This window comes from Galendromus occidentalis, unplaced genomic scaffold (assembly GCF_000255335.2).
Source record: "Galendromus occidentalis unplaced genomic scaffold, Mocc_1.1 scf7180000075950, whole genome shotgun sequence".
In the NCBI taxonomy this organism is placed as follows: Eukaryota; Metazoa; Arthropoda; class Arachnida; order Mesostigmata; family Phytoseiidae; genus Galendromus; species Galendromus occidentalis.
In genome coordinates this window covers 200,086-227,691 of record NW_003803940.1, presented here as the reverse complement: position 1 = coordinate 227,691, position 27,606 = coordinate 200,086, and the positions used below count along the sequence as shown (strand labels likewise).

Here is a 27,606-nt window from a genome sequence, read left to right as displayed (position 1 = left end):
CGCTCGAACTGCACGCAGACACCATAGTCTCGCGGTGCTTCTTATTCCGATGTAGTGGCCGTTGACATTCCGCACAGACACAAATCAATTCATTTCCATGCCGATTTTCATTAGAGCGAGTTTTTTTTGTCACTCCGTCATATAATGGTCCTGACACACATCGCTGCCGTAGTCGTCATCAGCCCCAGGTTATTCCTTTCGAGCGACGCCATCTCGACACATTCAATAACGCATCCGCGGACGAACTTCAATTTGACAACGAGTGAGTGTGACAACACCTTCTTCTCACGGAACCTCTTCCACTCGTAGCGTGCGTACGAATTTCCAAGGTAGATTTGAGCGACAGCATAAAAAATTCGTTCCAATCGACGCGCGGAACCGATACCACGCGAGCCGCCGATATCGATTTCCTCTATTGCGATAAAGTTGTCATTCGCTGAGAATTGACGGCTCGCCGACTAGATTTTGTGAACCTAATGGACTACCCCGTCCGAGTCCGCAACGCTGTGGACCTCGGCTAAATTCCATAATGAATACTCGTGGATCTGATTCGACCCTGTGCCGAAACTTCTTGAGTTTCCTTGCGGCGAGATGGTATGATGAATGGATTCTCGAGGATTCAGGATCGCAGCTTCTGCGAGCAGGAACCATCCAGAGACTACACTTCGTCTGGATCTGACGAAAAGAGGAGAAATCTAATAAGTTCTTAGATTTCAGTGTGTTGAGCAATCGCTTCGAAATGACATTCTCCCAAATTCAACCTCTGCTCGGAGAATACACCGGTCCCAACTCAGACTGAATCAGGCCGAGCACGACGAGCTCCAGAGCGGCCCTGGGCAACGTCCTCAATTTCCCCGATCCTTTGTTGGTCGTCGCTGTCGTCGAGAAATGGAAGGGAGGAAGTCTGCGGCAGCAGCACAGAGGGCTCATAGCCGAATCGCGTGCCCGCCAAAATTCGAAATTCGACTTTGGTTTCCCTGGGGTTCCCGTGGATTCCCCATCGGCTCGTCTTTCTTCCCTCGTCGCTCAGGGCGGCTGGAATGCTGGGCGGTCGCTCCCACCGGTGCGCTATCCGACATTTGTTCATCCTGTCTTCATCTCGAATCGCAACAGGAAAGGCGTCGTCTTCCAAAGATAGTCCGGAGGACCGGATTGAGAGACAGCGCCGAGAGTTCCGTGCGAATAGGAACGACCTAGCCCTCAGCCCATTAGACGGAGATCGGTCTGGTTTCCCTGTTCGATACTCTTCGGATTCCATGAGGATTCCGTTCCATTAGCCGCACCAAAGGAGTCGAAGTGCTGAAAGGTTCCCATGGATTGGAGGAATGGGATGAAGATAACTTCACGCCGTTGTTCCGACGCGGTAGATATAAATGACCTTTCGCTGTGAGTTCCTCCTTTTCATCTCGACCGCTGTGGCATCGTGAGCGGAGAAAGCTGACGATGCCAAGGAATCGGTGAAATATTTCTGCTCTCAATGAGTCTTCGCCGATTTGAAGCGAGGGCTGTTCGTGGCCGCGTCAAACTTGTCGTTTCTTCGATAGTGGAGTTGATCGGCCTTGTCGCCATCTCAGTCATCTCCGCTCACATGAAACCCCGGCCCAAATCGGCTGAGAAAGTGCTGACCAGGCAGCACAAGAGATGAGCATCGCTCCTAACTGAGTTCCCATACGGAGGGTGTGGTTTACTTCGACACAAAAAAAAAACACAAAGAAGGAACACATGGGGATCAGTTTCTAAAGTCAGTTAATCAGTCAGTTAGCGATCGAGCGAGCTAGTCAACCAGCCGGCAAGCGACCAAAAGGATGATAACGCCAACAACGATACAAAACACCGACGATAAGATAAGCACGCTCGTAGATAACACACTAGCGTCGAATTGATAGAAATTAATGCGCTCGTCTGCGAGGCGGACGAAGAAGAGCGCGGAAAGGTTCGGGAACCTCTCAATGCTCCTTAAAACACACACTGGGTGCTTGAAAACGATTGTCAGCGAGGTAGTCAATTAATTTCATTCATGATAAGAATCGCCAACGAATGCGAGTCAGCCGCAGCTCGAACGCCATGAGCGGGACATGGGAGGCATGCATGCAGAGTGCCGTATCAAATTACTATTATCATTTAATTATTGTGTTGCTTCCACATTGTTTGTATTTCCAATATTTTCTACAGTATTCGTACTTCCATTCGTATTACGGCGCCGGCTGATTCGCATCGGTCTCCATCGATGCGGCATCGGTACGGATGTGAGTGAGTTACCCAGTATTAAACGACCACGGATGATGCCTGGCTTGCTGTGGCGAATCTAGCCACAATCTAGCCAAGCAGTCAGTCAGGCGGTCAAAATGGCTCAATTTCCTCTCCGACAAGCCCTCGCACTCCCTCGTTGTTCCCCCTCCGTCGCAGTCCCCGGAAACGGATAATATTCGGACGGAGCCGCTGACTCTCTGATGGAAAGTCGGCCTTTTTGGCAACATTACCTCCGCCCCCTACCCTTACCTCGTACCCAGCACAAGCCTCGTTGTTTGGTGGGTTGCTGCCGAATGCATTAATGGCAGAGGCGACCTGGCAACTACTGACCGGTAACTGCTGTTTTGATGCTTGCCCTCTTACTCTGACCGTCAGTCAGGGGACGAAGGGGTGGTCGGTGGTCTCCGACTAGAACTCGGGCCTGATGATGGAGTTAAACGTCGGCAGTGCCCGCTGACTAAGTAGTGTCCCGCGCGGGTCAGCCACACCATATTTCGCCATCGCGGCTTCCTCTGTACCGGCGACAGGCACGGAGAGAAAAAGGGAGGGAGAGAGAGAGCGAGAAAAACCCACTGAGCTGCCGCCGCCGCCGTCGGATGGATCTGACTGCTGTGCCATTGGGAGCTATTATTCCGCTGCCGCCTCACTCAGCTAGAAAGCCATCTCTCACTCACATAATGCGCCCCTGCAACCAATGGGCTGGCAGCTTTGCGTTTCGCTCTTTTCTCGCTCCGAGTGATCCCTTCGAATTCGTTTTTTTTCTGAGCTTTGCGAAACTCGTACCGAACCATGAGCATCTGAGTGCGAATATGGCGAGCTCGGAAGGAGTTCGTATCCGAACGAGCTCCGGGGCATCTCTCGTGAGGACCGAGGCTGATTCGATGGAATTCCTTCCCCATTCGACGCCGAGGGGACTCGATTTCCGATATTTTTCTGAAATTTTGGCCTCACAGATCTCCGTCCCGGTAAACTGCGGAACGAAGCACAAGGCTGACTCCACGAGGAAGGCCGCTCATCGTGCCTCGTTGTCGTGCTTCATTCTTAGTTAGTCTTTGGAGACGAGCGAAAAAATCCTGAGGAGATTATCAAGGTTCGTGACCCTCGTGAGTCACCGACCGAGTCTTACCCTCCCATCGCACTCCTCGTTGCTGTCGGTTTCCTCCACCTTCACAGACCGCCAGCTCCGCTGCTTACCTGCCGGCTGGGTAAGAGATGCTGGCTGCGGCACAGAGGGCGAACGAGCGGACGCCAAGCCTCAGTGAGCTCGATTCCCGCTTTCCTGCTCCGAGCGAGTAAGACCAGCAGAGAAGAGGAAGAAAACGACGACGACGACGAAAACGACGAGAAAGTCTTGCCGGCCGACAGGAGAAGCTAGGGGTTTGTGCTCCACCTCGCCTTCGGGCTCGCCAATCGATGCAGCTCGCTCTTGCTCCCTATCTATCACAGACACTTTCTGAATATGGTGGCATGCCCCTTATAACCTAGACCAAAAAACTCGGCTCGAAACCAACTTCTCACAGGTCGAACCGCTTCGGGGTCTGGGCCGGAACCCAGAGCGGACCAAATCATCCAACCCCAGATGAGGTGACTGACTAATTTCTGGAGTTTAAGTCTCCCGACCGCCTTCTCTGGAGCGGAGAGTCGGATCGCTAGGGGCTGGAATTTTTTCGTTCTCCGAAAGCGGGACAGACCCAATGAGCTCGGAAACCGGAGCAGGTTCACTTATTCAACTCAGAGAAGGTCGAAGCTTTCTCAAAAGTGTTGTCTATCTCCCTGTTTAGTTCTACAAGGCCAGATATGAGAGCGGGCTCGTTACTGGTCGTCGAACTGCGCGATCGGTTAGCGCCGTGAGTCGCACGAAGCCAGCTGAGGGAAATCGATTGGAGAATCGAGCCACGGCTGAGTTCACCCGTCTAGGCAGGCGGGCAGCAAGCAATTGCCGCCGACCGACCGACCCACCGACCGACTCGATGCGAGGGCCTCCCATCTTTAGCAAACTGGGAACTAACTCCACAGAGCCCGTACACAGAGCATGCGATTCCGGCGCCGCGCTGCAATCATACTAGAGGATGAGTCGGGATGCATTCGGACCAATGGACGAACCCACGGTTCAGAAATATACCCATCACCTCTAACTGAGCAGGACTCCCACGCCCCCTCGACCTCAGTGAACTGTGAAAAACAAGAAGCCCATTACGCAACTCGTCGTCGATCGACGTCAGGCCTTAGCGTCAGACGAGCTGCTTGTCACCCTCGACGAAAAATCTGTCATCTCCTGAATATCTTGTTAGAATCTGAATGATTCCAGATTCCATTGTTGATACCTCCGGGGGAATCCTTTCACGTGCCACAGCTCAGCGGAAAACTATTTCTCGACGTGAAAGCGGGTCGAGCAGCGTGATCCTCAGACGACAGGGCGCAGCCGTCCAACTCGCTTGGGTAGTCCAGTGACAGATAGAAGGAGGCGCAGAGCCGTACGCTCATTGTATCGAGATTTCCATCGACCGCATCGACGCCTTTTCGTTCGGGAGCTCGCTGGTTCGAATGCGGAAGCTGGCAACTTCGGAGATGATCTTGGCTTCCGTTGGATAGACGCCGAAGTGTGCTCTGGGACCATGGCCGGCCGATTCCGGTCTCGTTCAAATGAATCGATTGAGCCGGAATTCGCGCTAGTCAAGGAGAAGAAATCGGCCACGGCTTCGGCCGACTCTGTGGGTTCACTTTTGACGCTCCGCTGGGCCGACAAGGAGCGGGAATTTCTGATTCCCAGAACTGCATCCTCCGGTGACTATAAGGAAGCGGAGCACCCGACATCGTCTCTCCTCGGGATCCGAAGGGCTCCGCAATGAGATATTGTGGAATATTAGGTGCACAATACGTACAAAGCGCTCACTCCATCTTGAAACGTTTGTCTTCAAAAGGAGAATCCGACGATGAGCCAAAACGCTTCAAACCTCCCTATGATCTCCAGGGACTGTTCAGTAATTCGAATGATTCGAAGACAATCACTAATACCAGATGCGGAAAGCTTCACCGAACGCTGTCTGAGGCTGCGAGGGAAGCCATTAACGCATTCCTGTGACTCTAGTGCAGTCGTCGTCGTCCTCGGTCGACGTGGCTGCGGCCGTCGTCCCTCGAAGGAGCGGCATTGCGTGCGTCCAGGGGGGCGTACCATAACATCTATTACGTTGTCCGCCGGCCGGATCGGATGAGAGCAGAAGCATCCGATCAGCAAGTGACTCCCGACCGGATTGAAGCAGATCAACATCATTTAGAATTGAAGCAGATCGTCATCCCTCAAACGCCGAAGGATGCTCATCCGCGGATGGCGTGGCTAGTTTCCCATGAATGATGATTTGAATATCCCTCGGGGCGAGAGTCCGAGCGCGAGTTATATCGGACTCGATTCGTGTGGATCGAATGGCCGGGAGGGGGCAGAAGTCTCCCGGGAATTTCGTTCTGGACAACCATTCTGTCGCTTTCGTCGGGTCGGAGCTGGAAGCCTCATTTCCCCGCATAGAACGCCCTCGATTTTGTGCCAGCGCTATCTTCCTCTCGGGAAATTGTTCATTCCATTGAGTTGAGGAAAACTCGCTTGTGGGTGGTTTTAATCATTACGATGACGACCGCGGAGGGAACGACAGGGAAAACGACGGAGATTGGGAACATCAAGATGGAGGAAGATTCGCGAGGGTGGCACCCCGTAGGAAATTTCAAAGAGAACATTTTTCGGTCCTCGACTTGGAGAAGTTCCGCCGTTCGAAGTTAATTCCTGTACACAGGGCAAGCTCGTTTCTTCGTTTCTCCCGGGTCAGAGTCGACGGTGGTGAACTAATCTTTGTAAGTTTTCATTCCGTCAGCTGCTCTTCCCGAGGGTTGCCCAATGTCGATGCCGTAGTGCTACGAAACCAGATTGTGGGAAATCAGCAGTCGCAAGTGATTTCCCCAACGAGGGCACTTCGGATTTCCCTTGATGAGCGTTGTCTCCATGAAATCAAGGGTCGGGCGATCGCGAGTAACCTCAAACGAGCACAGGAGAAGAGTGATTCAATGAATTCAAACGACGACGACGACGTCTTTTTCCGCCAATCAATTCGTGTCAGGACCACGAACTATCGAGCGGTAGTAAACGCTGCTCCCGTTCCACACCTGGAGTCTTCCTTGCCGACGGTGCGGTGCCGACGCGGCGTAGGAGCTCACAGGTCGCTCCGGACTCCCTCTGTGCAGCCATAACGAATTATGGCGCGCGACCTTGCTTAGGAGCCCAATGGGCGTTTTGCGTAACTCGTCGGCGTTGGTTCTCATGTCGGAAAAGAAGGAATTAATACAAAAATGACCAGAAAATGCGACAAAAACTCGGTTGCTTCCTCTAGAGGTTTCCATTTCATCTGGGCGAGGCGAGGTATGTTGTGTCTGGGGCATTCTTCTCTGGACTCTTCACGTGAACAAACACTCTTAGCAACATGGTCAAGCAAGCGAAACATTTGTCGACTTGCTTTCAGTCGAAGGATACGAGTGATGGAATGAACAAAAATCGTCCACGTTTTGACGGACGCTTGGACATGCAGACGGACCCATGGTAGAGGTGTTGCTACAGCCAGTGAGCCAACGTGGCTCTGACTGAATCATGGAATTCAAGGAGAGGAAAAATAGAGAAAAAAAATGAGCCATTGTTCGAAATTTAACAATGGATCGAGTTTCCTGCGTTTGTTACCGGCTGGCCCCTAACCCGACTCCAACAACCACCGCCAGCACCAAGACCGCGACCGCCATCGCCACCCACGGCATTCTCTTGGAAACCTCATGAAGAATTTTAAAATTTTCGTCCGGTTTGCATGGCGCCGACGGACGACAGGAATATTCGGAGCGAGGGCTGGAAGTCATTCCGCGATGAGGAATAATTTTGTCGTTCGCGTAAAGCTCGATTTATCCCGGGAAAGGGTCGCAACAGAGCGCGATTTCGAAATCAAACCGTCAACCGGGAAGCGAGAGAGTCCTTTCTGCTTTCTCTGGGGTTTTTCACCCCAGTTCCGATCTATGATCGCATTCCTGATCGTTTCCTCCGATTCATTCAACGCCTAAACGTTGTGTTTTAGAATCCTTCGTTGCTCGTCTGGCTCACCCGCTGCCGAGATCATGAATCTTCTTTATAGGAGAGTGAATCTCCTCGTCGATTCGCCTTCTCCTCCGTTGTTGTAGTGCTGGTCGTCGACATCATCGAATGAGTGAGTTAACAGAGCGTCTAATCGAGCAATCTTGATCCGGCCGCGCGCTCGCTCGCTCACCAGCTGCTCTACAAAAGACTCTCGACAGATCCAATCTGGATGGCCGAGGAATCCACGAACCCGCCGAGCGAGCAAGCAACCAAGCAGCCCATCATCCACATGAGCCGCCTCCATCTTGCTCTTGTTCTCCTGGTGCTCCTCGAAATCCTCAGAGGAGCTTAACGACGTCCGGGAAACGTCTAAGGTCATCAGACTCCGTTAAACCATCAATGATCTGAGTTGGAACTTTCGTTGTTAGAGTTTTCCATCATACAGCGATCGACACACCCCTCCGGCAACTTTTGTTTACTCGAAATTATCATCTGTCTTCGTCGACCGATTCGGTGAGCAACCGCGGCGCACATGAGCCTTGATAACAGTGCTCCATATGTGTTTTCCCCTCCAGTCCGGTATTTCCCCGCGAGGGGAATCGATGCTGGACAATGTGAAATCTTGCGATCCACAAGTTCCTCAGCTACCATGTCTTGTACCGGATGCCCGGGACGGAAACTGCGGGACGCGCGGTCCATGTGATGTGTTCCATGAAGATTCCGGTAGAGGGGGGGAGGGGGAGGGGGAAGGGGTTGAAAGAGACAGCGGAATACTCTCGAAGCCTGTGGTGAGCCGCGAGTCGTAAACTCTTCCAGCAAGCTCATAGATTAGCTGGGATCTGCCCAAGGCTCAGGTCCTGATGGACGAAAAGGTTGAAAGACGAAAACGTGCGAATGCCTCGTGTATGATTCTTTCGGTTCGATTCGCGAAAACTCAATGGCTGATCGGCTTTTGCTCATGATCGAAGCCGCCCTGGAGGAATCGCCGAGTCGAATGAGTCCGAAACATAGAGGTAACATGATCTCACGACGATTGACTGGAGCCGCTGGCTCAAATGTGAAAACTCATTTGTGAAGCCTCAACCATCATGGTATATCTATCTGTTGGGTCGGTCGGTATGTCCATTCCTCCGACTGCCCACAGGTGATTGAGCCCACATTGAGTATTTGCCTCTGAACGGACAAGGTCGTGATGTCAAAGATCACCGCATCCGCCAGCATCGGTGTCTCGACGCATCGATGATGATGAGCACCTGGGAATCGGTCGTATTGCTCTCGCGTCTCGGATTAAACTTCGATTCATCATGGACAAGGGCCGCAGAACGAAGCGTCGTGGTCAGCCCTCGTTCGCTTCTTGATTCGGAGTTCGCTGCGATCACTTGACGTCGCTCGACGAGTTTAAGAAGCGAGTCCACTCCGCGCTACGCTTCGATACAGTCGGATTGCTTCTGTGAAGAAAATCTGAGAGAAGGACCGACCGCTCGGAAGCGCTTGGAATCAACGAATGCACGAAAGTTCACCGATCGGGTCAGCCTCCTGAATCGGGACGCTTGTTAGCAGGCCGAATGCGAAAACCCATCGATAGGAGCACGATCGAAAGAATCCTTCAGGTATCAGATGCTGAGGAATGAGGTTGCGCTGATCTAGAAACCAATCGAGTGCCCGGACCCGTCGGATACGATCGAGGATAGATGCGATTGACTGCTTCACGGCGGTGCTCTTTCACTCAGTCGGACATTCTGCGTTTCCGCGCCGCGTGCCACTACAGCTTCGCGGTCTGCAGTACACAACGTTCAGGAATGGGGATTTCCATCCTTCCCTTCGAACACGGCGATGCGACTTGAATTCGCGCTCCGTCTCCGACTGGTCTGGTCGTCCGGGCTTTTCAATCATTTTGCAACGAGTTTTCAATCAAAATTCAGAGAAAAGCCCTCGAAAAAAATGCACGCGCTTCGAATCGTTCTGCGCAGTGCTAACAGTAGCGGACGGAGGGAACGAAGGCTTGAAAAGAACCTCTTTTTTGTTCGTCGTTCCGAGACTGCGTCTATTGAGATCAGCGTCGCTGTAGATCGATTGATTGGAGGTAATTTTTCCGTAGCTTCGGCTTTGAATTCGCCGGAGAAAAAAAAATGCACCACAAGAGCCAAATCAATTTTTTTCGTAAATGCAACACAAGACAAGTGAGCGAATCGAACGATGGATAGCCGATGCGACAGTTGCTGGTCGGCCAGGCTGCCGTTCGGTCCTTCTCGATTTTTGACAGCTGCTCGAGGCACCCATCGCGCTAACCAGTGTTACGTTGGACAAGCCTGTCGGTTTTTCGGTGGGCACTGGGAATACAGGCGGAATGAATGTCTCGAACAAGGACGCGGTATGGAGCCATACTCGGTCAGGGCAGGACCATCGGTGCCCATTCGAAAGGAGAATGTTTAGCCAGCGCACCGACGAAGTCTATAATCAGGGCATCAACGATGCTCGTAGTCGTGCACATCTCAATGGAAATCGTTCGATGCAGCTCGATTCGAAGCTTCGTTTCGAGTGAAGCTATCCAGTTCGGACGGATCGAGTGAGCAGCCGATCTCTCCAGCACAGCCGCCGACTGAAGCAAAGGTGTCCAAAGCTGTAATTAGGGGTTCGAAAATCGGAGGGCCCCTTTTGAGGTTACAACTCCGAGCTCTGGCAGAACCGGTAGGATTTACTCGAGTCGACATCGCGGTATGGGACTCGTCGCGCGTTCCGGGCCTACGAGAAAAAAAACTATTCGACATCACGGGACCGGCAGAGATTTCCCTATTTTTCTCCGAGTTTTCCTGAATATTTTCCGGGGAACTACCTGAGCGGCGTCGTATTCGGGCTCGAGAGCCCTACGAGACTCTTCGCTCCAAGCACAGATAGTCTGCAAGGCAATCGCGGTACTGTACACGCGCGCTTTTGGCAGCAGCGGCTGCAGCTGCAACGAGAGCACCTTTCCTCTTGTAACAACTCTCTTCCTTCGGGAGAACCATTTGTGGGGCGGTTGTGGGAGGATCTAGGAACCTCCTTCGAGATATTTTTATCCATATCTGACGCGGCCCCGTACCACCCTCCCGCGGCTGCCATCTCTGTCGCTACCGCTGGCCATCGCCGTCCGTCGTGACGGTGGTCAGAGAGAACACGACAGCAGGCTGCCCGCGAGCGGACCATCGTCGTTTTTGTTCGTCGTGCAAAGCTCCGCATCGATATGCGGACTCTCGAGAATAAACCGGTTCGGTTTTTTCGTTCGATCCTGGTATTGCGGGGAAGGATTTCTCAATGAAGCATCTATCGATTGCAGGCTGGCATCTATATCTTCTTCGGTGCTCTTCCGTTCTCTCTCCGGTGGATGTTCCTCCATACCGATGCTCGGCTCTATTCGTTTCTTATATATTTTTATATTTGGCGTCTCGCTTTCTCTCCGCTCCGTCGGACATAATTGCTCTCGTTAACCGCGGCTTCGAGGTGGTCATAAACACATCATTTGCCGCTGGCTAAATTCAAGTTCATTAACTCCGACACAGGGTAACGAAGGGTGGCAAACGCGGCAACTCCTTCTACCTTCGTTGCGCTGGTTTTGTGCTCGCTTTCCAGCTGAACGTTTCGATTTTATGAGGAACTTTACGACGGTGAGCCTCCGCCTATGATGATGACGGAGACGGCGTCCGACGCAACGATGGCACTCCCAGATATCCACCGTAAAAACTCGTTGTTTTCACATCGCAACGCTATCTCCATGGGCAAGGAAAGATATCATGGCGCCGATACCGCCGCATGGGGACGGAAAAAAGAGTCCGCGCACCCATTCCCGCTCCGTTCTCGATTACGTAATGAACCATCCAGGTTCCTTTCGGGTTTTCCATTCCACCGAGAAGATCAAACGAGCAAAATGACTAATCAACGATCGACACGGATTCGCGGCACGGTTTTCGACTCCAACGGGACGCCAGATGCCAGGGGGTTATACCTCTCGGAGGAATCGTTGCTCCGGCTGATAAAACGAAAACGGATGAACCCAACAAAGTCGATTCGGATTCGGGGATTTGAAATTGAGCTCAATTTATGGAAGAACAAACGATGGCCATAAGAAACGGATTTACGTCAGGAGAGAACACAAGCTGAAGAGACTGGAAGGAATCTTCTGCAAACACAATAAATTTGTGGCCATAAACACATTCTCTGCCAAGCGACCTTGGGCGGAAGGTTGACTTCGAGTCGCAGAGTGGAAATAATACTAATATCATTATTTCGTTTTATTATGATAGCCGTATAGGCCCGCTCCCTCCACGGTTACGGCCGAGCCGGGGACGGCTAAGGCTCATGCTCGTAGTTCGCGTGGGTGTACTGCTCTCACTCTAGAACAATGGTCTTCGGCACAGATTGGAAAAATATCTCGGCGATGACTACGGACTCACCTTGAAAGTAGCTTTTGGTTCGGAGATAGGATACGGACAACCGAAGAATAGACAATTTGTCGAGCTTGGACAACACACTTTGATCGAAAGGTAGAAGCGAGGCGAGCGTGTCCAATTCGGCGTTCAGTCTTTCCCGATGTCGTTTCGATGGATTCGACTTCGTCTGCTGTGGTGGAGCTTGGTTCGAACTCAGTGAGTTCAATGTTGTGCCTAGAGATCCGCCGACGTTTCCGAGACCACCTTGCGCTATCGATACGCCGTTGAGACCGAGATGGAGATCCTTCACGGAACTTGCCCCCGCGTTCGGAGTCACTCGGGCACTGCAAAGAGGAGAGAATAATTCTTTAATTCACTTGTTGCTCTGCCGCGAAAACGACGATCCTCTTCTTCCCCCGACATTCCGGAATTCTGGAGGTATGGTTGGGTCCGAAAAAATCTCAGCCGGCTCGAGAGGAAATTCGAATCGTTGATCAGTGCTGAGCTCGATAAAGATTGTGCTTCTTTTTATTTATTTTCAGGAATGTGATTTCGCTCTGGATTCCCGCTGAAAAATAGCCAGACTGAATAAGGAGCGGAGCGTGTTTCCAAGAATATCTTGTCTTCGAAGTCGGAGGACATGCGCTCCCGAGACCACGGTGCGGACTTTCAGGTGAGCAGGCAGCGGGCGGGCATTGTGCTGACTGCGAGATGGGATCTCTTTACAAAAGGTATTACAACAATACTGCCCCCGCTCTGCCATTGTCTCCCCTTCTACTTTAGGTCCCCTTTGGTTCCTTCACATGGCGGCAGCAGCAGCGACGGCGGCAGCGGATAGGGGACTTTGGCTGAAAGATGCCGCTAGCTCACGCAATACCCTCCACCTCAAGCCACAACCCCCGTCCCTCCTCAGGGCTCTCCTTATTCCTCTCGGAGTCCACCTCGAGTAGAGACACTGCTAGACGACGGTCTTGTTCATCTGACTTCTTCTCCAAGTCTATTTCGACTCAGCACTTTAGTCCCCGAACGATGACGCTATCGGGTTCACTTTCCCTCTTTCGACTGGCCCATACGTCTCCTCGGCAACGAGCCCAATCTCCTCTCGCGAGGAAGGAATGAACGTGGTCATATGGGCAGACTTCTCCGTTCAAATATCTTGGTCGTGGAACGTTATACCCAATGCGAGGGATGATCTCTCTCCTGTAATTCCAAAGATGATGAGAGCGAGAACCGGTGGCACGAGGTCCCAGCGCACAGATCCTCGCAGGGGACAGAAAAACGGGCTCAGATTCCTCTCATTTGGGAATGAGGAGGGAACTCATCGTCTGGATCGGAGGGTGTTTTCAAGAGTCGAGTTGGAGCTCCGCAGAACCGCTCGTTCCGTGAAAGCCGCGTACGGACTTCCCAAGTGATGGCTCGACCGACTGAGTCAACGTGTGGAACGGGGGGGATGCTTCGTGAGAGATCGATTTGTAACAGTCTTGGGAATTTTTAATAAATCGTGCTTGTCAACGAACTTCTGAGGAGTCGGGTGATGTTCGCGTCGCTCCGAGCTGTTATGGCGGCCCTCAAGCCTGTGCTAGCTGTGGACGGGCAGGCAGGCAGGCGGGCGGTCGGTCGGTCGGCAGGCCGCTTGAGCGCGCCTTGTTGAGTCTAATTTTATCGAAGTTCTCTCGTCGATGTGATGAAGGGGCTCACGCTATCACCGACCGACCAACCAACCATCCAACCAACCAACCAAGCAACTGACGGATGGACCAACCAGCGGACCAAGAAACCGACCATTCTACCTGACGGCCTACAGCAACTGACACAACCAAGTTCACCCCAGGGAGACTTCGAGGCCCCGAATCTAAATCTGAACTCCGGCTTCGCACTCCCCATTCGAGCCTCAAGCCCTCTCAACTTGGATTTCTCATCCATCTACACCGCCTTGGGATCGGTCTTTCCCTGATGCCAATCGAGGAATAGCGATGTAGGAGAGGAATCAGAAGAACGAAATATATTCGATCGTCGAGGAATTGCCCTCAGCATGGATCATGGAGAGATTCTGGCTCTCGACTCTCCGTTAAATGTCGATGACCCTCCTCGGCACCTGCCAAGCACCTGCAGGTCCACTTGTATCATGGTGGACACGATCTAGATGATAGCGAGGACGTTGATGATGATTATATGGGCAGTCACGGCTCAAAATATCAGAGTCCGCCGCTGCTGGTGCGACAGCCGCTGTGGGAGATGAAGGGCGTTGTGGTAATGCGTTCTGCTTGGCCACCCTCACAAAGCCCCGCCACTTCACGCTCCGACTTCACGCTTTGAACAGAAAAAAAACAGGAAAATGAACGATCAATGGTTCGACTGTAGCGGCGGCTTCGATATTCCAAACTCGATATTTGATTCCGAATATTCTGGTCGAGTTCGGCCCTGTCTGCTGGCGTCGATTCTTCGCTTCTGGGAGCTTGTCGTGTTCGCTTCCCATACGCTTCTGTTACTATCAAAAGGATTGAGGATCAAAAGGTTCTCTCCTCGGCATAGGAACGAGGTCGCCTTACATTTGCCTCGTACGATCTATCGATAGCTCGTCCTAGTGTCGGAGCATAGAACACGAGAACGGTGGGCTATCGGAAAAAAACTCATAAACAATCGGTTCTCGAATCGGAGCATTGAAATAATCGGGACAAAAACTCGGATATAATTATGCGGCTGCATTCCGTCCTGCCTACACCAATCAGGTCGGGGCGGTCTTTGAACTGTTTGTACTCGGGTCGTTACCTCGAGTCCTCTCGCGTACAATAAAAAATCGGGGTTTGCCCGACCGACGGCGGTTTTGTGCACCCCGTCCGATGCTTACTGCAATTTGTTTCTCTCGAGGAAATGCAATACGCTCCTCCGCGTTCCCCACCCCAGTCTCGAGACTCTCGGAGACTCTTCCCAAAGATTCCCACACCGTCCGAGCAGCCCCCACGCCATGTCTGCCCCCTAGGTCGGTTCGGAATGAGCGCCTGCGTAAAAAATCGGAAAGAGGCAGCTTCTATGAAACTCCGACTCGGATCAAGAAGGCATCATCGAGTAAGAAGCGTCACATGATATATATTATCGGATTTTGCGAGAGAAAAACCGAAATCAAAGCATCCAGACGCTTGCCCATCTCCCGCCATCTTTCTCTCGGCGAACCCCCCTTGACAGCCATCCGCATCGATCGAATTCACGCAATGGCTGTCCTATTTGGAAGGTTTCGTGGCTCCATGTACACTTAGTCGAGTTATCTCCACACAAGCTCAGGAGTTGCGGTGGAGGAAAAAAGGACGCAGGTGCTCAATGAGTTTTACCCTCTCAACCCTTCTCGATACCTCGATCGCTTCCTCCCACCAGCATTCATTGAGTTGTCAACCCCGCATATTTAATTGCATGTATGCTGGCATGTGGTTTCCCTGTCGGTTGGTGGACAAGCAGCTCAACAAGCGATCGACAGCCAGCACAATCTGCTCTCGACCCTTCGAGGACAAGTACCAATTTGAGAATAACTGTTGCTATCTTGATTTGGGAGGGTGTATTTACCGAGCAGCAGCAATGAGTTCGTCACGATTGACTAGAGAACATACTAACACAGGAGTCTGTCCCGGGATGCAATGAATATCCTCGAGTAGAGAATTCCTCGATTTTATGGCAAGCTCCGAACCGAAGACCTCGTCCAGGCTGGTCTGTCGGAAAGACTTGTCGTGCCGAATCGTTTCGAGGTGGATCACGTTCACCTTATTCGCTCAACCTCGGAGAGAGGGTCGTCTGCGAGACTTTGCGAGCCGCGAAATTCATGGCCCTAATCAAGGCAGTCGACTTCCTTCTGCCGGTCATTCGGATTCCAGTGTGACGAGATTCTACCACATTTTTGAACGTCCCTTCCAATAAGCGTCAGGAGGGACTGCGGAAAAGCTTTTGAGTTTCTTTTGCGTTTCCAGGACTTGCTCGCACGGATTACGCGGATGACTTCAACGTCCTGATTTTGGTCTCCGTGGTCACGAAAATAAAGCAATTCAATTTGGGGTTGAAGCAGACTTGAGACTCAGATGCCTGAGCGGTTTTATGACAGAACCTCAAACATGTGAGGCCAGAGGTCAGCGAGTAGTCATTTCTCGCATCGAGTAGTTTATGAGCGTCTCCCTCTCCGCATGCCTCCCCCTGCCTCCTCCGATATTTATGGTGTCGTCAAGCAGTTCCTTTATGATCCAGTACGGTTTTCTGACCGCTATCGCTCCGATATGAGGTCTATGAAGACTATTAGCTTCTATCTAATCGGGGCTCGATCCGTTAATGGCTGATATATCGGGTGACAAGTGCGTGTTCTAGGATTGGAGGAGCTCGATTGGGATTTCGCTGTGAGTTCCTCATGATGACTCTATAATCCAGAAGACGTCAGTTACCGGAAGAGGAACCCTGGAGAAGTCATGACATGTATCAGAGACGCTCCAGCGAATACCGTTCGCGTGCAGCTTGAATCCCATCACGTAACGACAGGTTGGAAATGGATTCAATGGATTGTGGTCTCTACTGATGTCTGTGTGGATACGCTGTCTCACTCTGTCGATCGAAATGTTTTGCATATCTCAATTCACATCGTTGCTGTGCGCCGACTGCCCTCTTCCCGTTGGTTTCCCAGATCTCCCTGTATGGGCTTCTGTCCACAAAGCACGAGAATCGCCTGCGCGGCGAAAATTGAGACAATTCTCGACCTTGACCAATTGTGAAGCCGCTTCTTTCGGAGGAGCAGGCTCGACCCGAAGCGTTCAACCTTGCGACACTCAGTGGCTCTGGTAACCCATTATAAAATGAATTTTGTTCAGCCAAACGCTACAGATGAGCAACTGATTCTACATAGTAATAAATGAAATTTCCGATCGATACTTCTTCCGATGCTCAGAAGAACTATTCACCCATTGCGTCGGCTCACATGAATAGGAACATTATTCCGAGCCGTCATATGTATATACATATGCTCTCTCGATTCCCGGATCCGCGAGGAAGTAAACGGGAGTCGTCGGCTGCTTTCTGGATAGACAGTTCACACCCTCACGTCTTGGCGTGAGTCGCTCACGTGTCTCTTGCGTGCAAAGAAGACCGGGTCGATCTGGATGCGCAGTGCACGCACCTGGGACACGACACAGGGATTCCCCACAAGGTCACTGCGTGAGCACGGATTCATCATCCGGACGAGGACGAACGATCGGCGGAAAGATCCGGTGGACGTTTCTGAAGATTTAGCGCTCGAACTCGGTCGATGGACTCGGAGGAGCAATCGTCTCTGCGCGAAAATCTCTCGCGCCCGATTTCTCTTGAGACGCTTTCTGTGCGGTCTCCGGCTTAAGTGGGGATCGAGGGCGATTCAAGATTTAGGATTTGGGTACATCATCTTTGTGATGGTCTCTCGTCCTGGATCTTCCTGAGTGTCTTCATGCGCGACATTGTTAATCAAGTCATTGTTCGATGGATTAGATGAACAATGTGTGCGACGGATGCGATCCGCACTGACTCCATGATGTTCATCTTGTACAAACATTGTTTGAGCGACGCGAAATCCAATCGTTCACGCTCACTGAGCACTTATTCGAAGTTTTACTCGACAGTCGTTCGTGTTCGCCAGCGTCGGCTTGCTTCGAATATTGCCTCGCTTTCATGAAGGCGAACATGAGCCCGACTACCTGGCCGTCGCCGTCACTGCAGGGATAGATAGATGTATGTATGCCTCACCGCTTCGCCGGTTTGTTGTCAGGCTCGAGTTTGTCAGACGGGCAGACATTGTGATAGTCGCTCGGACTTCGTGCATCACTTCGCACGGCGCAACATGACGACGAAAACCACCAGTAGAGTAACCGGTGAGAGTTTCAACCGGTGGAACTCGGATAGAGCATCGAATCGGCAGAGGAAGCGGGCTCCGGCCGATTGGAGAGCGAGGAAGGACTCGCGCATCTACCCTAGAGCTGAGTCCCTTCGCTTCGGGAACTCAGGGAGCGTCTGGAGGTTTCCTCCAAGGCGACCGAGGGCTCGCGGAATAGAGAGGAACAAGAAAAAAACGGTCGGTTTAATTATTTTTTCCGAATTCATCTCGATCACGATTCGCTCCACTGAAGTCACGAGAAAATCGTCATGTCCCTTCCCGAATGCGTCGGTACACGTCTTTTGGTCGTAGTCCTCTTCTGCTTATTTCGATTCGGCTTTTGTTTTCGGTCCTCGTTCTAATTCGTCGTCTTGTGGCTAATGATGACTTGAGTTGAGGCTTCTTCTCGGATGTATGTAGACGAGAAGATCTTCTGACTGATTGATGAGGGGAAGACGCCGTCCGAGCACCACAGCGTCCACCACCACCGCCGCCGCCGTCGGGAACGGACAAGAAGAAGACGACGACGACAGCGATCGCAGCACATGAAGAAAACTTACGTAAGACCCTCCCCGGTCGCTTCTCCGTTCGCTCCCCTGTTTCTCTGGACCGCGCTAGCTTGCACATAATAAGCCTGCGCTAATGATTGATTGATCGAAATGACAGACGCGGTCGTGCCGTACCGAGACCACCGCCGCCAGAAAACACAAATTGTTCTTCTTCGGCCTCCCGTTGTTGTTGTTGGTGTCGTCATCGTCATCGACGACGTTACAGTTGTTGTAGCTCGAGCCGTTCATAATTCTCGCGCCCTGGTCACGCCACGACTTCACCCATATCAACAATGGGGTACTGACTGACATACTTCCGACGAGCGGAACTCCGAATACTGCTCCGAAAATATCGATGGGGATCACCATTGCTCAGATGGGGAACGGGATCGTCCCGGGTGATGCCATCTTGGGACTCGGGAGAACTATCTCGCGGAGAAATCGAGATGGCGTGATTTTCCCCTTCTGGAAATTCCCAGAAGACGGTGCGAGAACCTCAATGGTCGATATTATGCGGTAGCGGTGTTCCGGTCGCAAAAATATAGCGCTGATCAGGAGAGATAAGAGCTCTTCGCCGTCCGTGTGGCGCTATTGTGCTCCGATTCACGAGCGTCGTCGGACCACGCCGATCGAAAAAGGAGTTTGTCACCGCGACCGAGCGAACAGAAGCCAAATCTCGACAGACGATTCATTAGCTCGATCCAATTCGGTCTGACGGATTGATCGTTCTTAAATTCTATGCGACAGGAGCTGACTGCTGTCGGATCGAGCCTCGCGGCGAAGATGGGAACGAGGCCGCTCGTTTCTTGACTTCGAATTGATTCGAATCCCATTCGGTTTCCAAGATGCCCGCCAGCCACTTTCTCAGATGTACCTCGGCGTACGAAACGGCTCGCTTGCGCGCCTATCATCCGAGCTGCAGCCTTTTACAACCTATCGAGAGGCAATTCAGCGGAGGAGTCTCCCCATCGCGCAATATGTTAATAATGTCGGTCATCCCGGCGAACATTACAGCGAGCCACCCTACGCCTCGTTGAAGCGATACAGGTAGGAGCTGGAGGGCCTTCATTAGCCGGGCATCACTAGATACTCCCATCATCATCCCGCGAGCGCGTGTAATCTCGCTCTGACTCTCGACTTTGGAGCTCATCCGAGACGTTTACTCCCCTCAGTAGCCCCGAACCGACATGTTACCCAAAAAAAACTTCAGACGACGGAAGTTCCATCAAATGTGAACGTCCTCTTCTCCCAACGAGGTATCCCCTGCGACGAGCGAAACTCGCTACGTCAGGAGGTCTCTCTTAATTCAAATTCGTCTCTTATCGTCGGCAGCGATCTGAAAGGCGGAGAACATCCATCTCAAGTCATTACACATGTCACCTGTCATCTGCTCGACGACTCATCGGATTGAAGCAGCATCTGTCCCCGGCGTACACAGAATTCATTTTCGTCTCTTGTTCAAGCCTCTCAGCTAGTCAGCCCGTTATCTTCTGCCCTCCTCTCCTCCGATCTCAACTATGTATGTACTAGTACGCGATACACGTCTTCGAGCCTCGGCTGCGAATTGTGGGACTCCGTCCATGGGCCAGTTTCCGCCGAGAATTTTTGTGCATAATGTTAACTGCAGAAAAAGAAAGAAACCGTCCCGGCCCTTCTGCTGGTGTCGACTTCGTCCGACCGTCGACTCGGACAGAAGAGCCAAAACGACTTCGCCAGATCAACTGTTCGAGATAAAGTTGGCAGAGCCGAATGTCGGCATAATTTAGTCTGATTTAGCCGGGCAGATAACAACAGACGAAGCACTCGAACGAAACAAGCAAGAAAGCAGCGAGATGACGGCGGTGACGACAACAAAAAAAAGGAAACAAGACACAGAATTCTCCCGTACGATGGAAGAATATCAACATTCTGTCATTATATCCGAACGCTTGTCTGGATGAAGAGGGCGACGGACTGTCAGATTCAGGCGAAATAAATATCGCCGAAGAGACTTTCCGCGCAGGTAGCATGTGCGGAGCACCGCAATAGATTTCCACTCGAGCCCGGGGCTCCTCCGAGGCCACGGCAATAGATTTCCGCTCGAGCCCAAGGCTTCTCCGAGGTTTCGAACCGAAATGACTCCTGCAGCGAAACGAACAATTTTCATCGACGGAGGATAAGTTCGCCGCTCAAATTCCCTGAAATTCCATGGACCGGAGGATACCGCGCCATTTGCCTCCCGAGCATCAATAGCAATTAAAAGACGAGTACTGCGCGGCTGAATTATCTTTCGAGATTACGAAGAGCTCGGACGCAGATCGCTCGAAGCGATGTGTACGAGATAGATTGGTAGCCCATAAAAAGGAAACATCTTACGGCAAGCCAGTGGGCTCGCTAGCGAACAATCTCGTTTCCGAGCTTGATGATGTTTGAGTTCAGGAGGATTCCTTTCGTGTACCATCTGTTTCAGAATCACGACCCACACCTCGGCCGATAATAATGCCGAGGATGATGACGACGATGCCACCGATGGGAGATCACACCCATTCGACGGGAGCGGCGGCACAATCTCCGAGTTTATCATCATTATTTTTATTATTATCGGAGTAGGAAACATCATCGCGTTGCGTACAACTGAGAACCGAGATCCATGATGGAGAGAGTTTCCATTTCCTTAACGACATCGCAGAGAATCTGCGCGAAACAACAGAGAGCTTTAGCCGAGGAGCTCAACTAGGATCCGAAGACGAATAGTCGTATTCGCGAGAGTTTTCGGAGCAGAGAGTTTACGGTCATTTGGTCCAAATCGAGGAGTCCCAGCTACCTCCCGAGAATGCGCATCGTGCAGAGAAAACTCCCCCTAAATACGAAGCGTCGGAAGTCTTGGGATGAGAGTTTTTCCAGCGGCAACGGTCCAACGGGGTCCAAAAAACGCAGTTCCGAATGCGCCGAAAACCGGAGGCAGAAATATAGGAGGAGGATAATGGAGAGGAAAGGAGGAGGCGGCGCAACAGTGCACCGCAGTGTGAATGGGAACGGCGACGTACACAGTCGGGACGTGTTAGCTACTCCACGGACAGTTTGGCGAGCCGACGCGCGCGTTCCTCTGGCACTCCCTGGCTGTAAATTCCGCTTTTTCGAACCTGACGTGGTCTGTTGTGTTCTTGCTTTTTCTCTGCTCTTCTTCCTAAGAATCCCCCTGAACTTTTCGTTCACCGTCATCGTAAAGCATGACTTTCGCTCGACAAGCCACGCATGCCTGGCGCTAGTTCGAATGCAGATATCGAGTCTCAGACTCGATCGGATGGGTATCCATTCGCAATCTTCATTTCGAAGCGACGTTTGAAAGAGGAAAGCAAGAAAAGATGGAGAAGGAAGATTTTTTGGAACGAGGCGAACGCTGACCAGCCTCGTGCGTCTATCCGACTTCTTGAAGATAAATTCTTCGTTCTCAATCGAATTCCTCTCTATCGAGAATTTTTCTCGCGTTCACGTAAGAAATCGTTCAGGGAATCTTCTCCGTTCTGTGGTTTGTGCTTTCGCTCTGTTCCCAGTTTGTGCATTCACATTGTTTTCTGCGATCGACAGAAAAAAAGAGTCATTCCTCAAACACACAGGCGTCGAAAGAAACGCAAAGCTCAGATCGGCGTTCACGACGATTAGAATCGTTGAATCGTACTCGTTCGTCGTGTCGCGAGCTTACAAACATATTCGATTCTCGATTTGATAGAAACGCGTCCTCATCGCGAGCTAAAAAGAACGTTCTGTGGGCGTTTGATGCACAACGACGACGACCAGGTGATGTGTCGCTCGATGTTGGCAGCTGTGTTTCCGTTTTAAAGCTAACGGTACAGATCACAAAACGCTCTCCGGGCTGAAATTACGTCAAAAGTCTGAAGTTCTCCCAAGCGGAAAAAGCATTCTTCATTTCGCTGTCGCAGCCTGCGTCTATCGTTCCGTAGGTCTGATCTTCACCCAGCCCGTCCGTCCGTCGGTTAGTCGCTCTTTCGCTCAGCTCGCCAGTTTGTTCGTCCCCAAAATCGACGTCCGTCGGTCCCTTGGCACAAACGTACAAAAGTCAACGATTACGTCTCGATTCGGAAACGTCGTCGGTTGTCGTTCACATTAATGGGTCTTTGCAGTTCCCTACTTCAGATTAGGAGCGCTCCCATGGTTCCTTCGCGATGAGATCGAATTCGAATAATTCTCGACGAGGAATTCTCGCTCGAATGCACATTTAGAGCTTCTCGGGCTCCTGAGCAGGGTTCGACCTTTGATTACGAGCCCCGTCCGAGGACCTTGCGCCAAGCCATAAATATCGGTGATCATGTCTCCCTCATGTCTGTCCGGCCAAGCTCGTGGGTGTCTCTGGACTCCATCCGTCAAAATCAGTCGTGGCTTCTTAGCGGACTGGCCTCTGAATTGAATCGCTACTCCGATCGCCTCGCGGTTCCCCTCCGAAACAGTGAGCTAGGTGTATAAGGACCAGAAGAGAAGCGACCGGCAGCAGGCATTGGATGGACGAAATTTTCAATTGGCTAGGATAAGCTCCATTGTCCACCTATCCATCGAGTGTATGGGGTCTGGCGCAAGCAGTACGTAATCATTCATACGCCTGTTCATGCTTGAACGCCTGCTTCACAAATAGATGGTCGGTCGGTCAGTCAGTCGGACTGACGGACGGAGCCGCTCGCTGGCGAGCCAGTCGGTCAGAGGAACTGACGGACAGACGCACGGATGGACGGACGGACGGACGGTCGATTGGACAGCCGTCGGACAACTTGTGGTGCTTCTGTTCCTGTAGAAAACCATTTCTGATGAATCAGAAAAATCAGAAGTCAGCCAGCGAGAAAAGAAAGAGAAATCAAGACGAAGACGGGAACCGACTTGGCGCCAGAGACCATCATCGACGATGACGAAGTCGACGACGATCGTAGGCAAAAGCAATCGTTCGACTCCTGCGGCTGCTAATTACCGCACCACAATCACACATGACGAAATCTATGGGGGCTCTGCGGCGGCGGCGGCAGCGGCAGCCTCGGGTTGTATGTTTCAAAAAACCACAATCAGCTCAAAGTGCAGAAGAAGAGGACGAGGGAAGACGACGACGACGAAGTAGTTCCGTAGCCGCAAAAGAAGTCGCCGCCGCAGCAAATCGACAAAACCGCAGGAAGTCGGTCACCGAACCACGTCAAAGCGCCAATTAACACAGACCGCACTCGACCGCAATCATTCATCGCTGAAATCCCACCGATTTCTCACTCGATCATTCGGCTACATCTTTCTCTTTCTGCATATTCGGAGTCTCTTTGAACCCTTGCCTGTTCCCGATATCCGCAACCCTCAATTACCAACAGGTGAATGCCACTGAGTAGATACTCACTCTTCCCTGAAAAGAGAATAGAAAATGCTTTAGACTTCATGTCACCGCTTTCCGTCGCCAAGGAACTCGCGCGAACGGGACCTCGGTCGGGTAGACTTCCGCCGTCCCTGGTTGAGAACTTCGGGAGCGAAAGGAATCAGAGGGAACAGTTCTGGTATGAGCTCCGCTTTCTGTCAAAAAATTCCTATTGCCATCGGGGGTGCTAAAGCAAGTTGCTCCCCGGGAGCTTCGCGCAAAACCTCGTCATATAAGTCCCTCCGAAGACTTCGGGAGGCGGACGGTTCCGGCCGCGAACCACCGGGCTCTGCTCGTCATGCCAGCGGAAATATCCAGAATAGATGGTATTTGAGGCGCAACTTGCCACACGTCGGCAGTGAGAGGCAGGGAAGTTCGAATCGACATCCTTCCTTCGGAAGCTGATTCGAGTCCCGGCAGTCGAGGCTTTTGCGGTCTCGCATTGCGGAAAAGCGAGGACCGCATAAGATACAGAATTGCTCCGATTTCGGTGGGGTTTTCGATACCTGCCCGGGGAGATTCGATCTTCTTCGGAGCGTCGTGGATCCAGTGCATCGGGATCTTGGAATCGCCAAACACATCGGGACAGTACACTCCGGTAGATTTTTGCCGCTGAAGATCAAGATCGCAAGTGATGCAGACGAGCCAAGCAACTCAGTCGCTTACGGACAGCCGCACTGCTCGACGATTTCTGGCTTCTCATCGTCCCGAAGAAAATCATCATTTATCACTGATGGCATGCGGGTTTCGTCGTCAGCCCACAACGGATCACGGCAACGAGCGATAGCGCAGGAATAACAGCGGGTTTACATGATCCCGCGAACTATGAACACGGACTCTTATTTACCGAGTGCTGTTCGATTTACACCTTTACAGCGTGAGTGATTTTCCGGACGCCAATCTGGACGAAGTCTCTTCAATCGCCACCCAATTCAACATTCAGGGTTGACTGAACAAGTCGCTTTCGGTCTCGGGTCTCGAGTCCCGCCAAGAGCGAATCTCTGCATCGCGTCGAAGGGCTCGAATGAAGAGCTTCAGACTAGGTAGATCTATTGATGAAAGTGACGCGCAAGTTCACCAATCGTCGCTGGATCGACAAGCGACCGCAGGTCTGTCGCGGGAATGCCTATTGGATGGAGGAAACAGAATCTCCCTCGAGGAAACTTATGCCGATCGGAATCGAGAGCCGAATGGCCGCCGATATCGATGATGCATGTTCGTCAGCGACCGCAAACTTGGGGATATGGAGCGGGTCTGGGGAACATGCTGCTTCGCTAGCCCACACAAAAACCCAGCGCAACTCCACCTTCGGTGACGAGGCTCAAATCTCAATTTCCTCACCGCATGTCCCGAGCCCCGGATACCCGGTCGAGCAGTGTCGATCCGCGGTTTCTAATATTTCTACCTCCATTCAGTCAGTCAGTCACTCATTCGTTCATTCATCCATGCACCTCACGGAGCGCCTCACAGAACCGTGTTTCATTAGCCATGGGGTTTCCTTAAAACTAAAAGATGTGATCTTCTTCAGAAGCGACAGGAAGTTGAGCGGCGAACTAAATTGTTATTGGGACAGGAAGATGGTCTGAGCGAAAAAACCGCAGCTCGAATTTCTACTCCTTTCGGCTCGACCACGAGAACTCATTTCCGAGAATCGGAGCGATCGACCGGCGACACCAAGAAGCAAGATTATATGTCGTCGAGACTTTCTTCGAGTCTCCTCAACTGGTTTGCAGAATTCTCCGGATGGCGTTGGGAAAAAGAACACCGATCGAGCGAGTCGACAGCGGGCATCGGATGAGGACGCTCATCGGGCTCGAAATCGAGAAAGAGTGAATGAGGAGCGTAATTATTCATTCCGAGACGTTTTCTCCGGACTCTGGACGCAAGAGCTTCTGACAATACGTACCGCTTTTGTGTCGAGCACGAAGGTCCCGCGACACGTCCATACAGTAGTCGGCTGCAACACACCGGACACTTGAACCGAACTGACGCCGATGGTCACGACTCAGGCCACTCCCACTCGCCAATGATGATGTCGACGACTCTTGCTGAAGAATCAGACGTCACCTGGGCGACATCTCCCAGGCTCTTTTCCCATCCCTCTTATTTTCGTCGGTGGTTCAACAAATCGGCAACAAATACAGCCTCAAACAAAAACATCAACCAACCGAATAAATCCATTAAACTCGCATTAGGACCGGCACCCTGGCCACCCTATTTCTTTCCTCTCTATCTCTCTGCTCCTGCTTGGGCGTCTTCAAAAGAGGGCTGAACTTCATTTAGAGCAAAGGAGAAGAAATATCGACTGCACTGCTCATCCACTCTATCCTGCCATCTGTCCGTCTGTCCGTTCTACAGCAATTTCAGAAAAGTTCGTGAGTCCACTCGAAGCGCTCCTCGAGGGAAGAGAGCTCTCCCTCTGGATCGATTTTCGTCGGACTAATGTATCGTCTAAAGAGAGAGATAAACACGGTTGTTGTAAGAAGGATAATGATCGGAAAAACAACATTTGACGCCGTTCTCTTCTATCCGAACGTGAAATCGTCGAGCAATCCAAAATTTCCCACACTCGAATAAGCAATGCTTCTCGAGTGAATGCGTTCTTTCGGCATCAGGGAGCCTTCCCCGATCGAGGGATACTAACGGCGACAAGGCCATATGAACAAACTTGACAAAAGCGAGAACTTCCACAATGGTATCGGGAAGTATCGGATTCGCTTCTAAAGTGCTCGAGTATCATGCTACACGTCTCCATTCCCCTTCCGATAGTCGCGGATCGCAGCATAAAGCTCATATATTTATGAAGGAAAAATAAATCGAGCGATGATCCTTATCGCGAATCTCTCGAGCCGCGCTGCTTTATCGTGCTATGATGCGCGATAGAGCGAGAAAGGCGGTTAACGCACATGGGTATCGCTCGGAGCTCGCTTCGCGCGGTCAAACCAGAGCAGTGAGGCTTCGATGATCAGATACTGTCAAATCGCGAGTTCCGAAGATAATTCCTACGCTTCACAACGCTCGAATCGGCCTCCACAGAATAGACGAGATCCCGTCATGACGGATCACTCCTCTGTGAGTTCTCGGGAAAAATCACGTCGCCCCTATCAACGATTCTGCTGACCATGTTTCCTCCATGTCATGAGTCCATGAGACGAACTCTCTTCCACGATACTCTGAGACCTCTCATTTCCTCGACCAGCAGGAGGGTAGCTCCCGTCGGTGGGACTGGCGTTTCGTCGCTCCTTTGGGGGCTAGCTCCACGATATTAGCACTCCAGCCATCGATTTATTCCTATTTTCACCGCGGAGAGAGAAAAAGATTTTCACCTTTTGGAGTTCCTTCTCCGTCTCTTCGTAGCGTACATCGCGCTCAAGTGGCTCATGATCAGCTGATCGGATGAGCTGTATGGGAACGACAGCAACGGCTACGTCGACCACGGCGTCCTATCACACTTCTCCGCTCCACCTGCAGCACGGTCTTGTAGCCGCTGCAGCAGCTGTAGCCGTCGTCCGTTTCGTCAGCTGTTCGATTCTTCGGCTGGCACCACGTCACTCTTCACTCGCGGATTCAGTAGTGCGCGTGGATCTGGTGCGGATCTGACCACCAGTTCGTCAAGCACTTGATTGATGAGTTTATTCGACGGAGCTATTCGCAGGTACTCGTTTTCCACAGATCCGCGCGGCACAACACTCACTCTACGAGTATCCTCTAACTATCGAGAGCGATTGCACTCATTTGCACATCAACGGTGGCGACATTTTCGGGGTTCGTCGACCGGAGACTTTTATCTGAGAGTCTTCCGACGTTGCGAGTTGCAACTCGCGCGCATTCACGAGACTGCTGCTTCGCAGATGCAGCTGCACTGATGCTCATGAGACTACGCGCTACGTTCTCCAGGTCCGGATGATAACCTCATCGGTTGTTGGTAGCCTCCCGCGAGAACACCGAAATCGACGGCAAACTGAACCGTGTTCCACGAGCGAGCCCCAGCGAAGCCTTTTCCAGGCCCTCGTCCTGTTAGGCCCGCGAACGGAGGACCATGGTTGGTCTCGACGGGGTGGATTATG

The 27,606-nt window shown here is 51.8% G+C and overlaps 1 protein-coding gene across 1 annotated transcript in view; it reads right to left on the bottom strand.

Annotated features, from left to right (window-relative positions):
- LOC100901239 (aryl hydrocarbon receptor) overlaps positions 1–27,606 on the bottom strand; it is a 58,435-nt gene that overhangs the window by 7,091 nt on the left and 23,738 nt on the right. Inside the window, exon 2 of the mRNA XM_029113029.1 lies at positions 11,773–12,092. Coding sequence (XP_028968862.1) covers positions 11,773–12,092 — 320 coding nt within the window. The remainder of the gene's footprint in view (positions 1–11,772; positions 12,093–27,606) is intronic.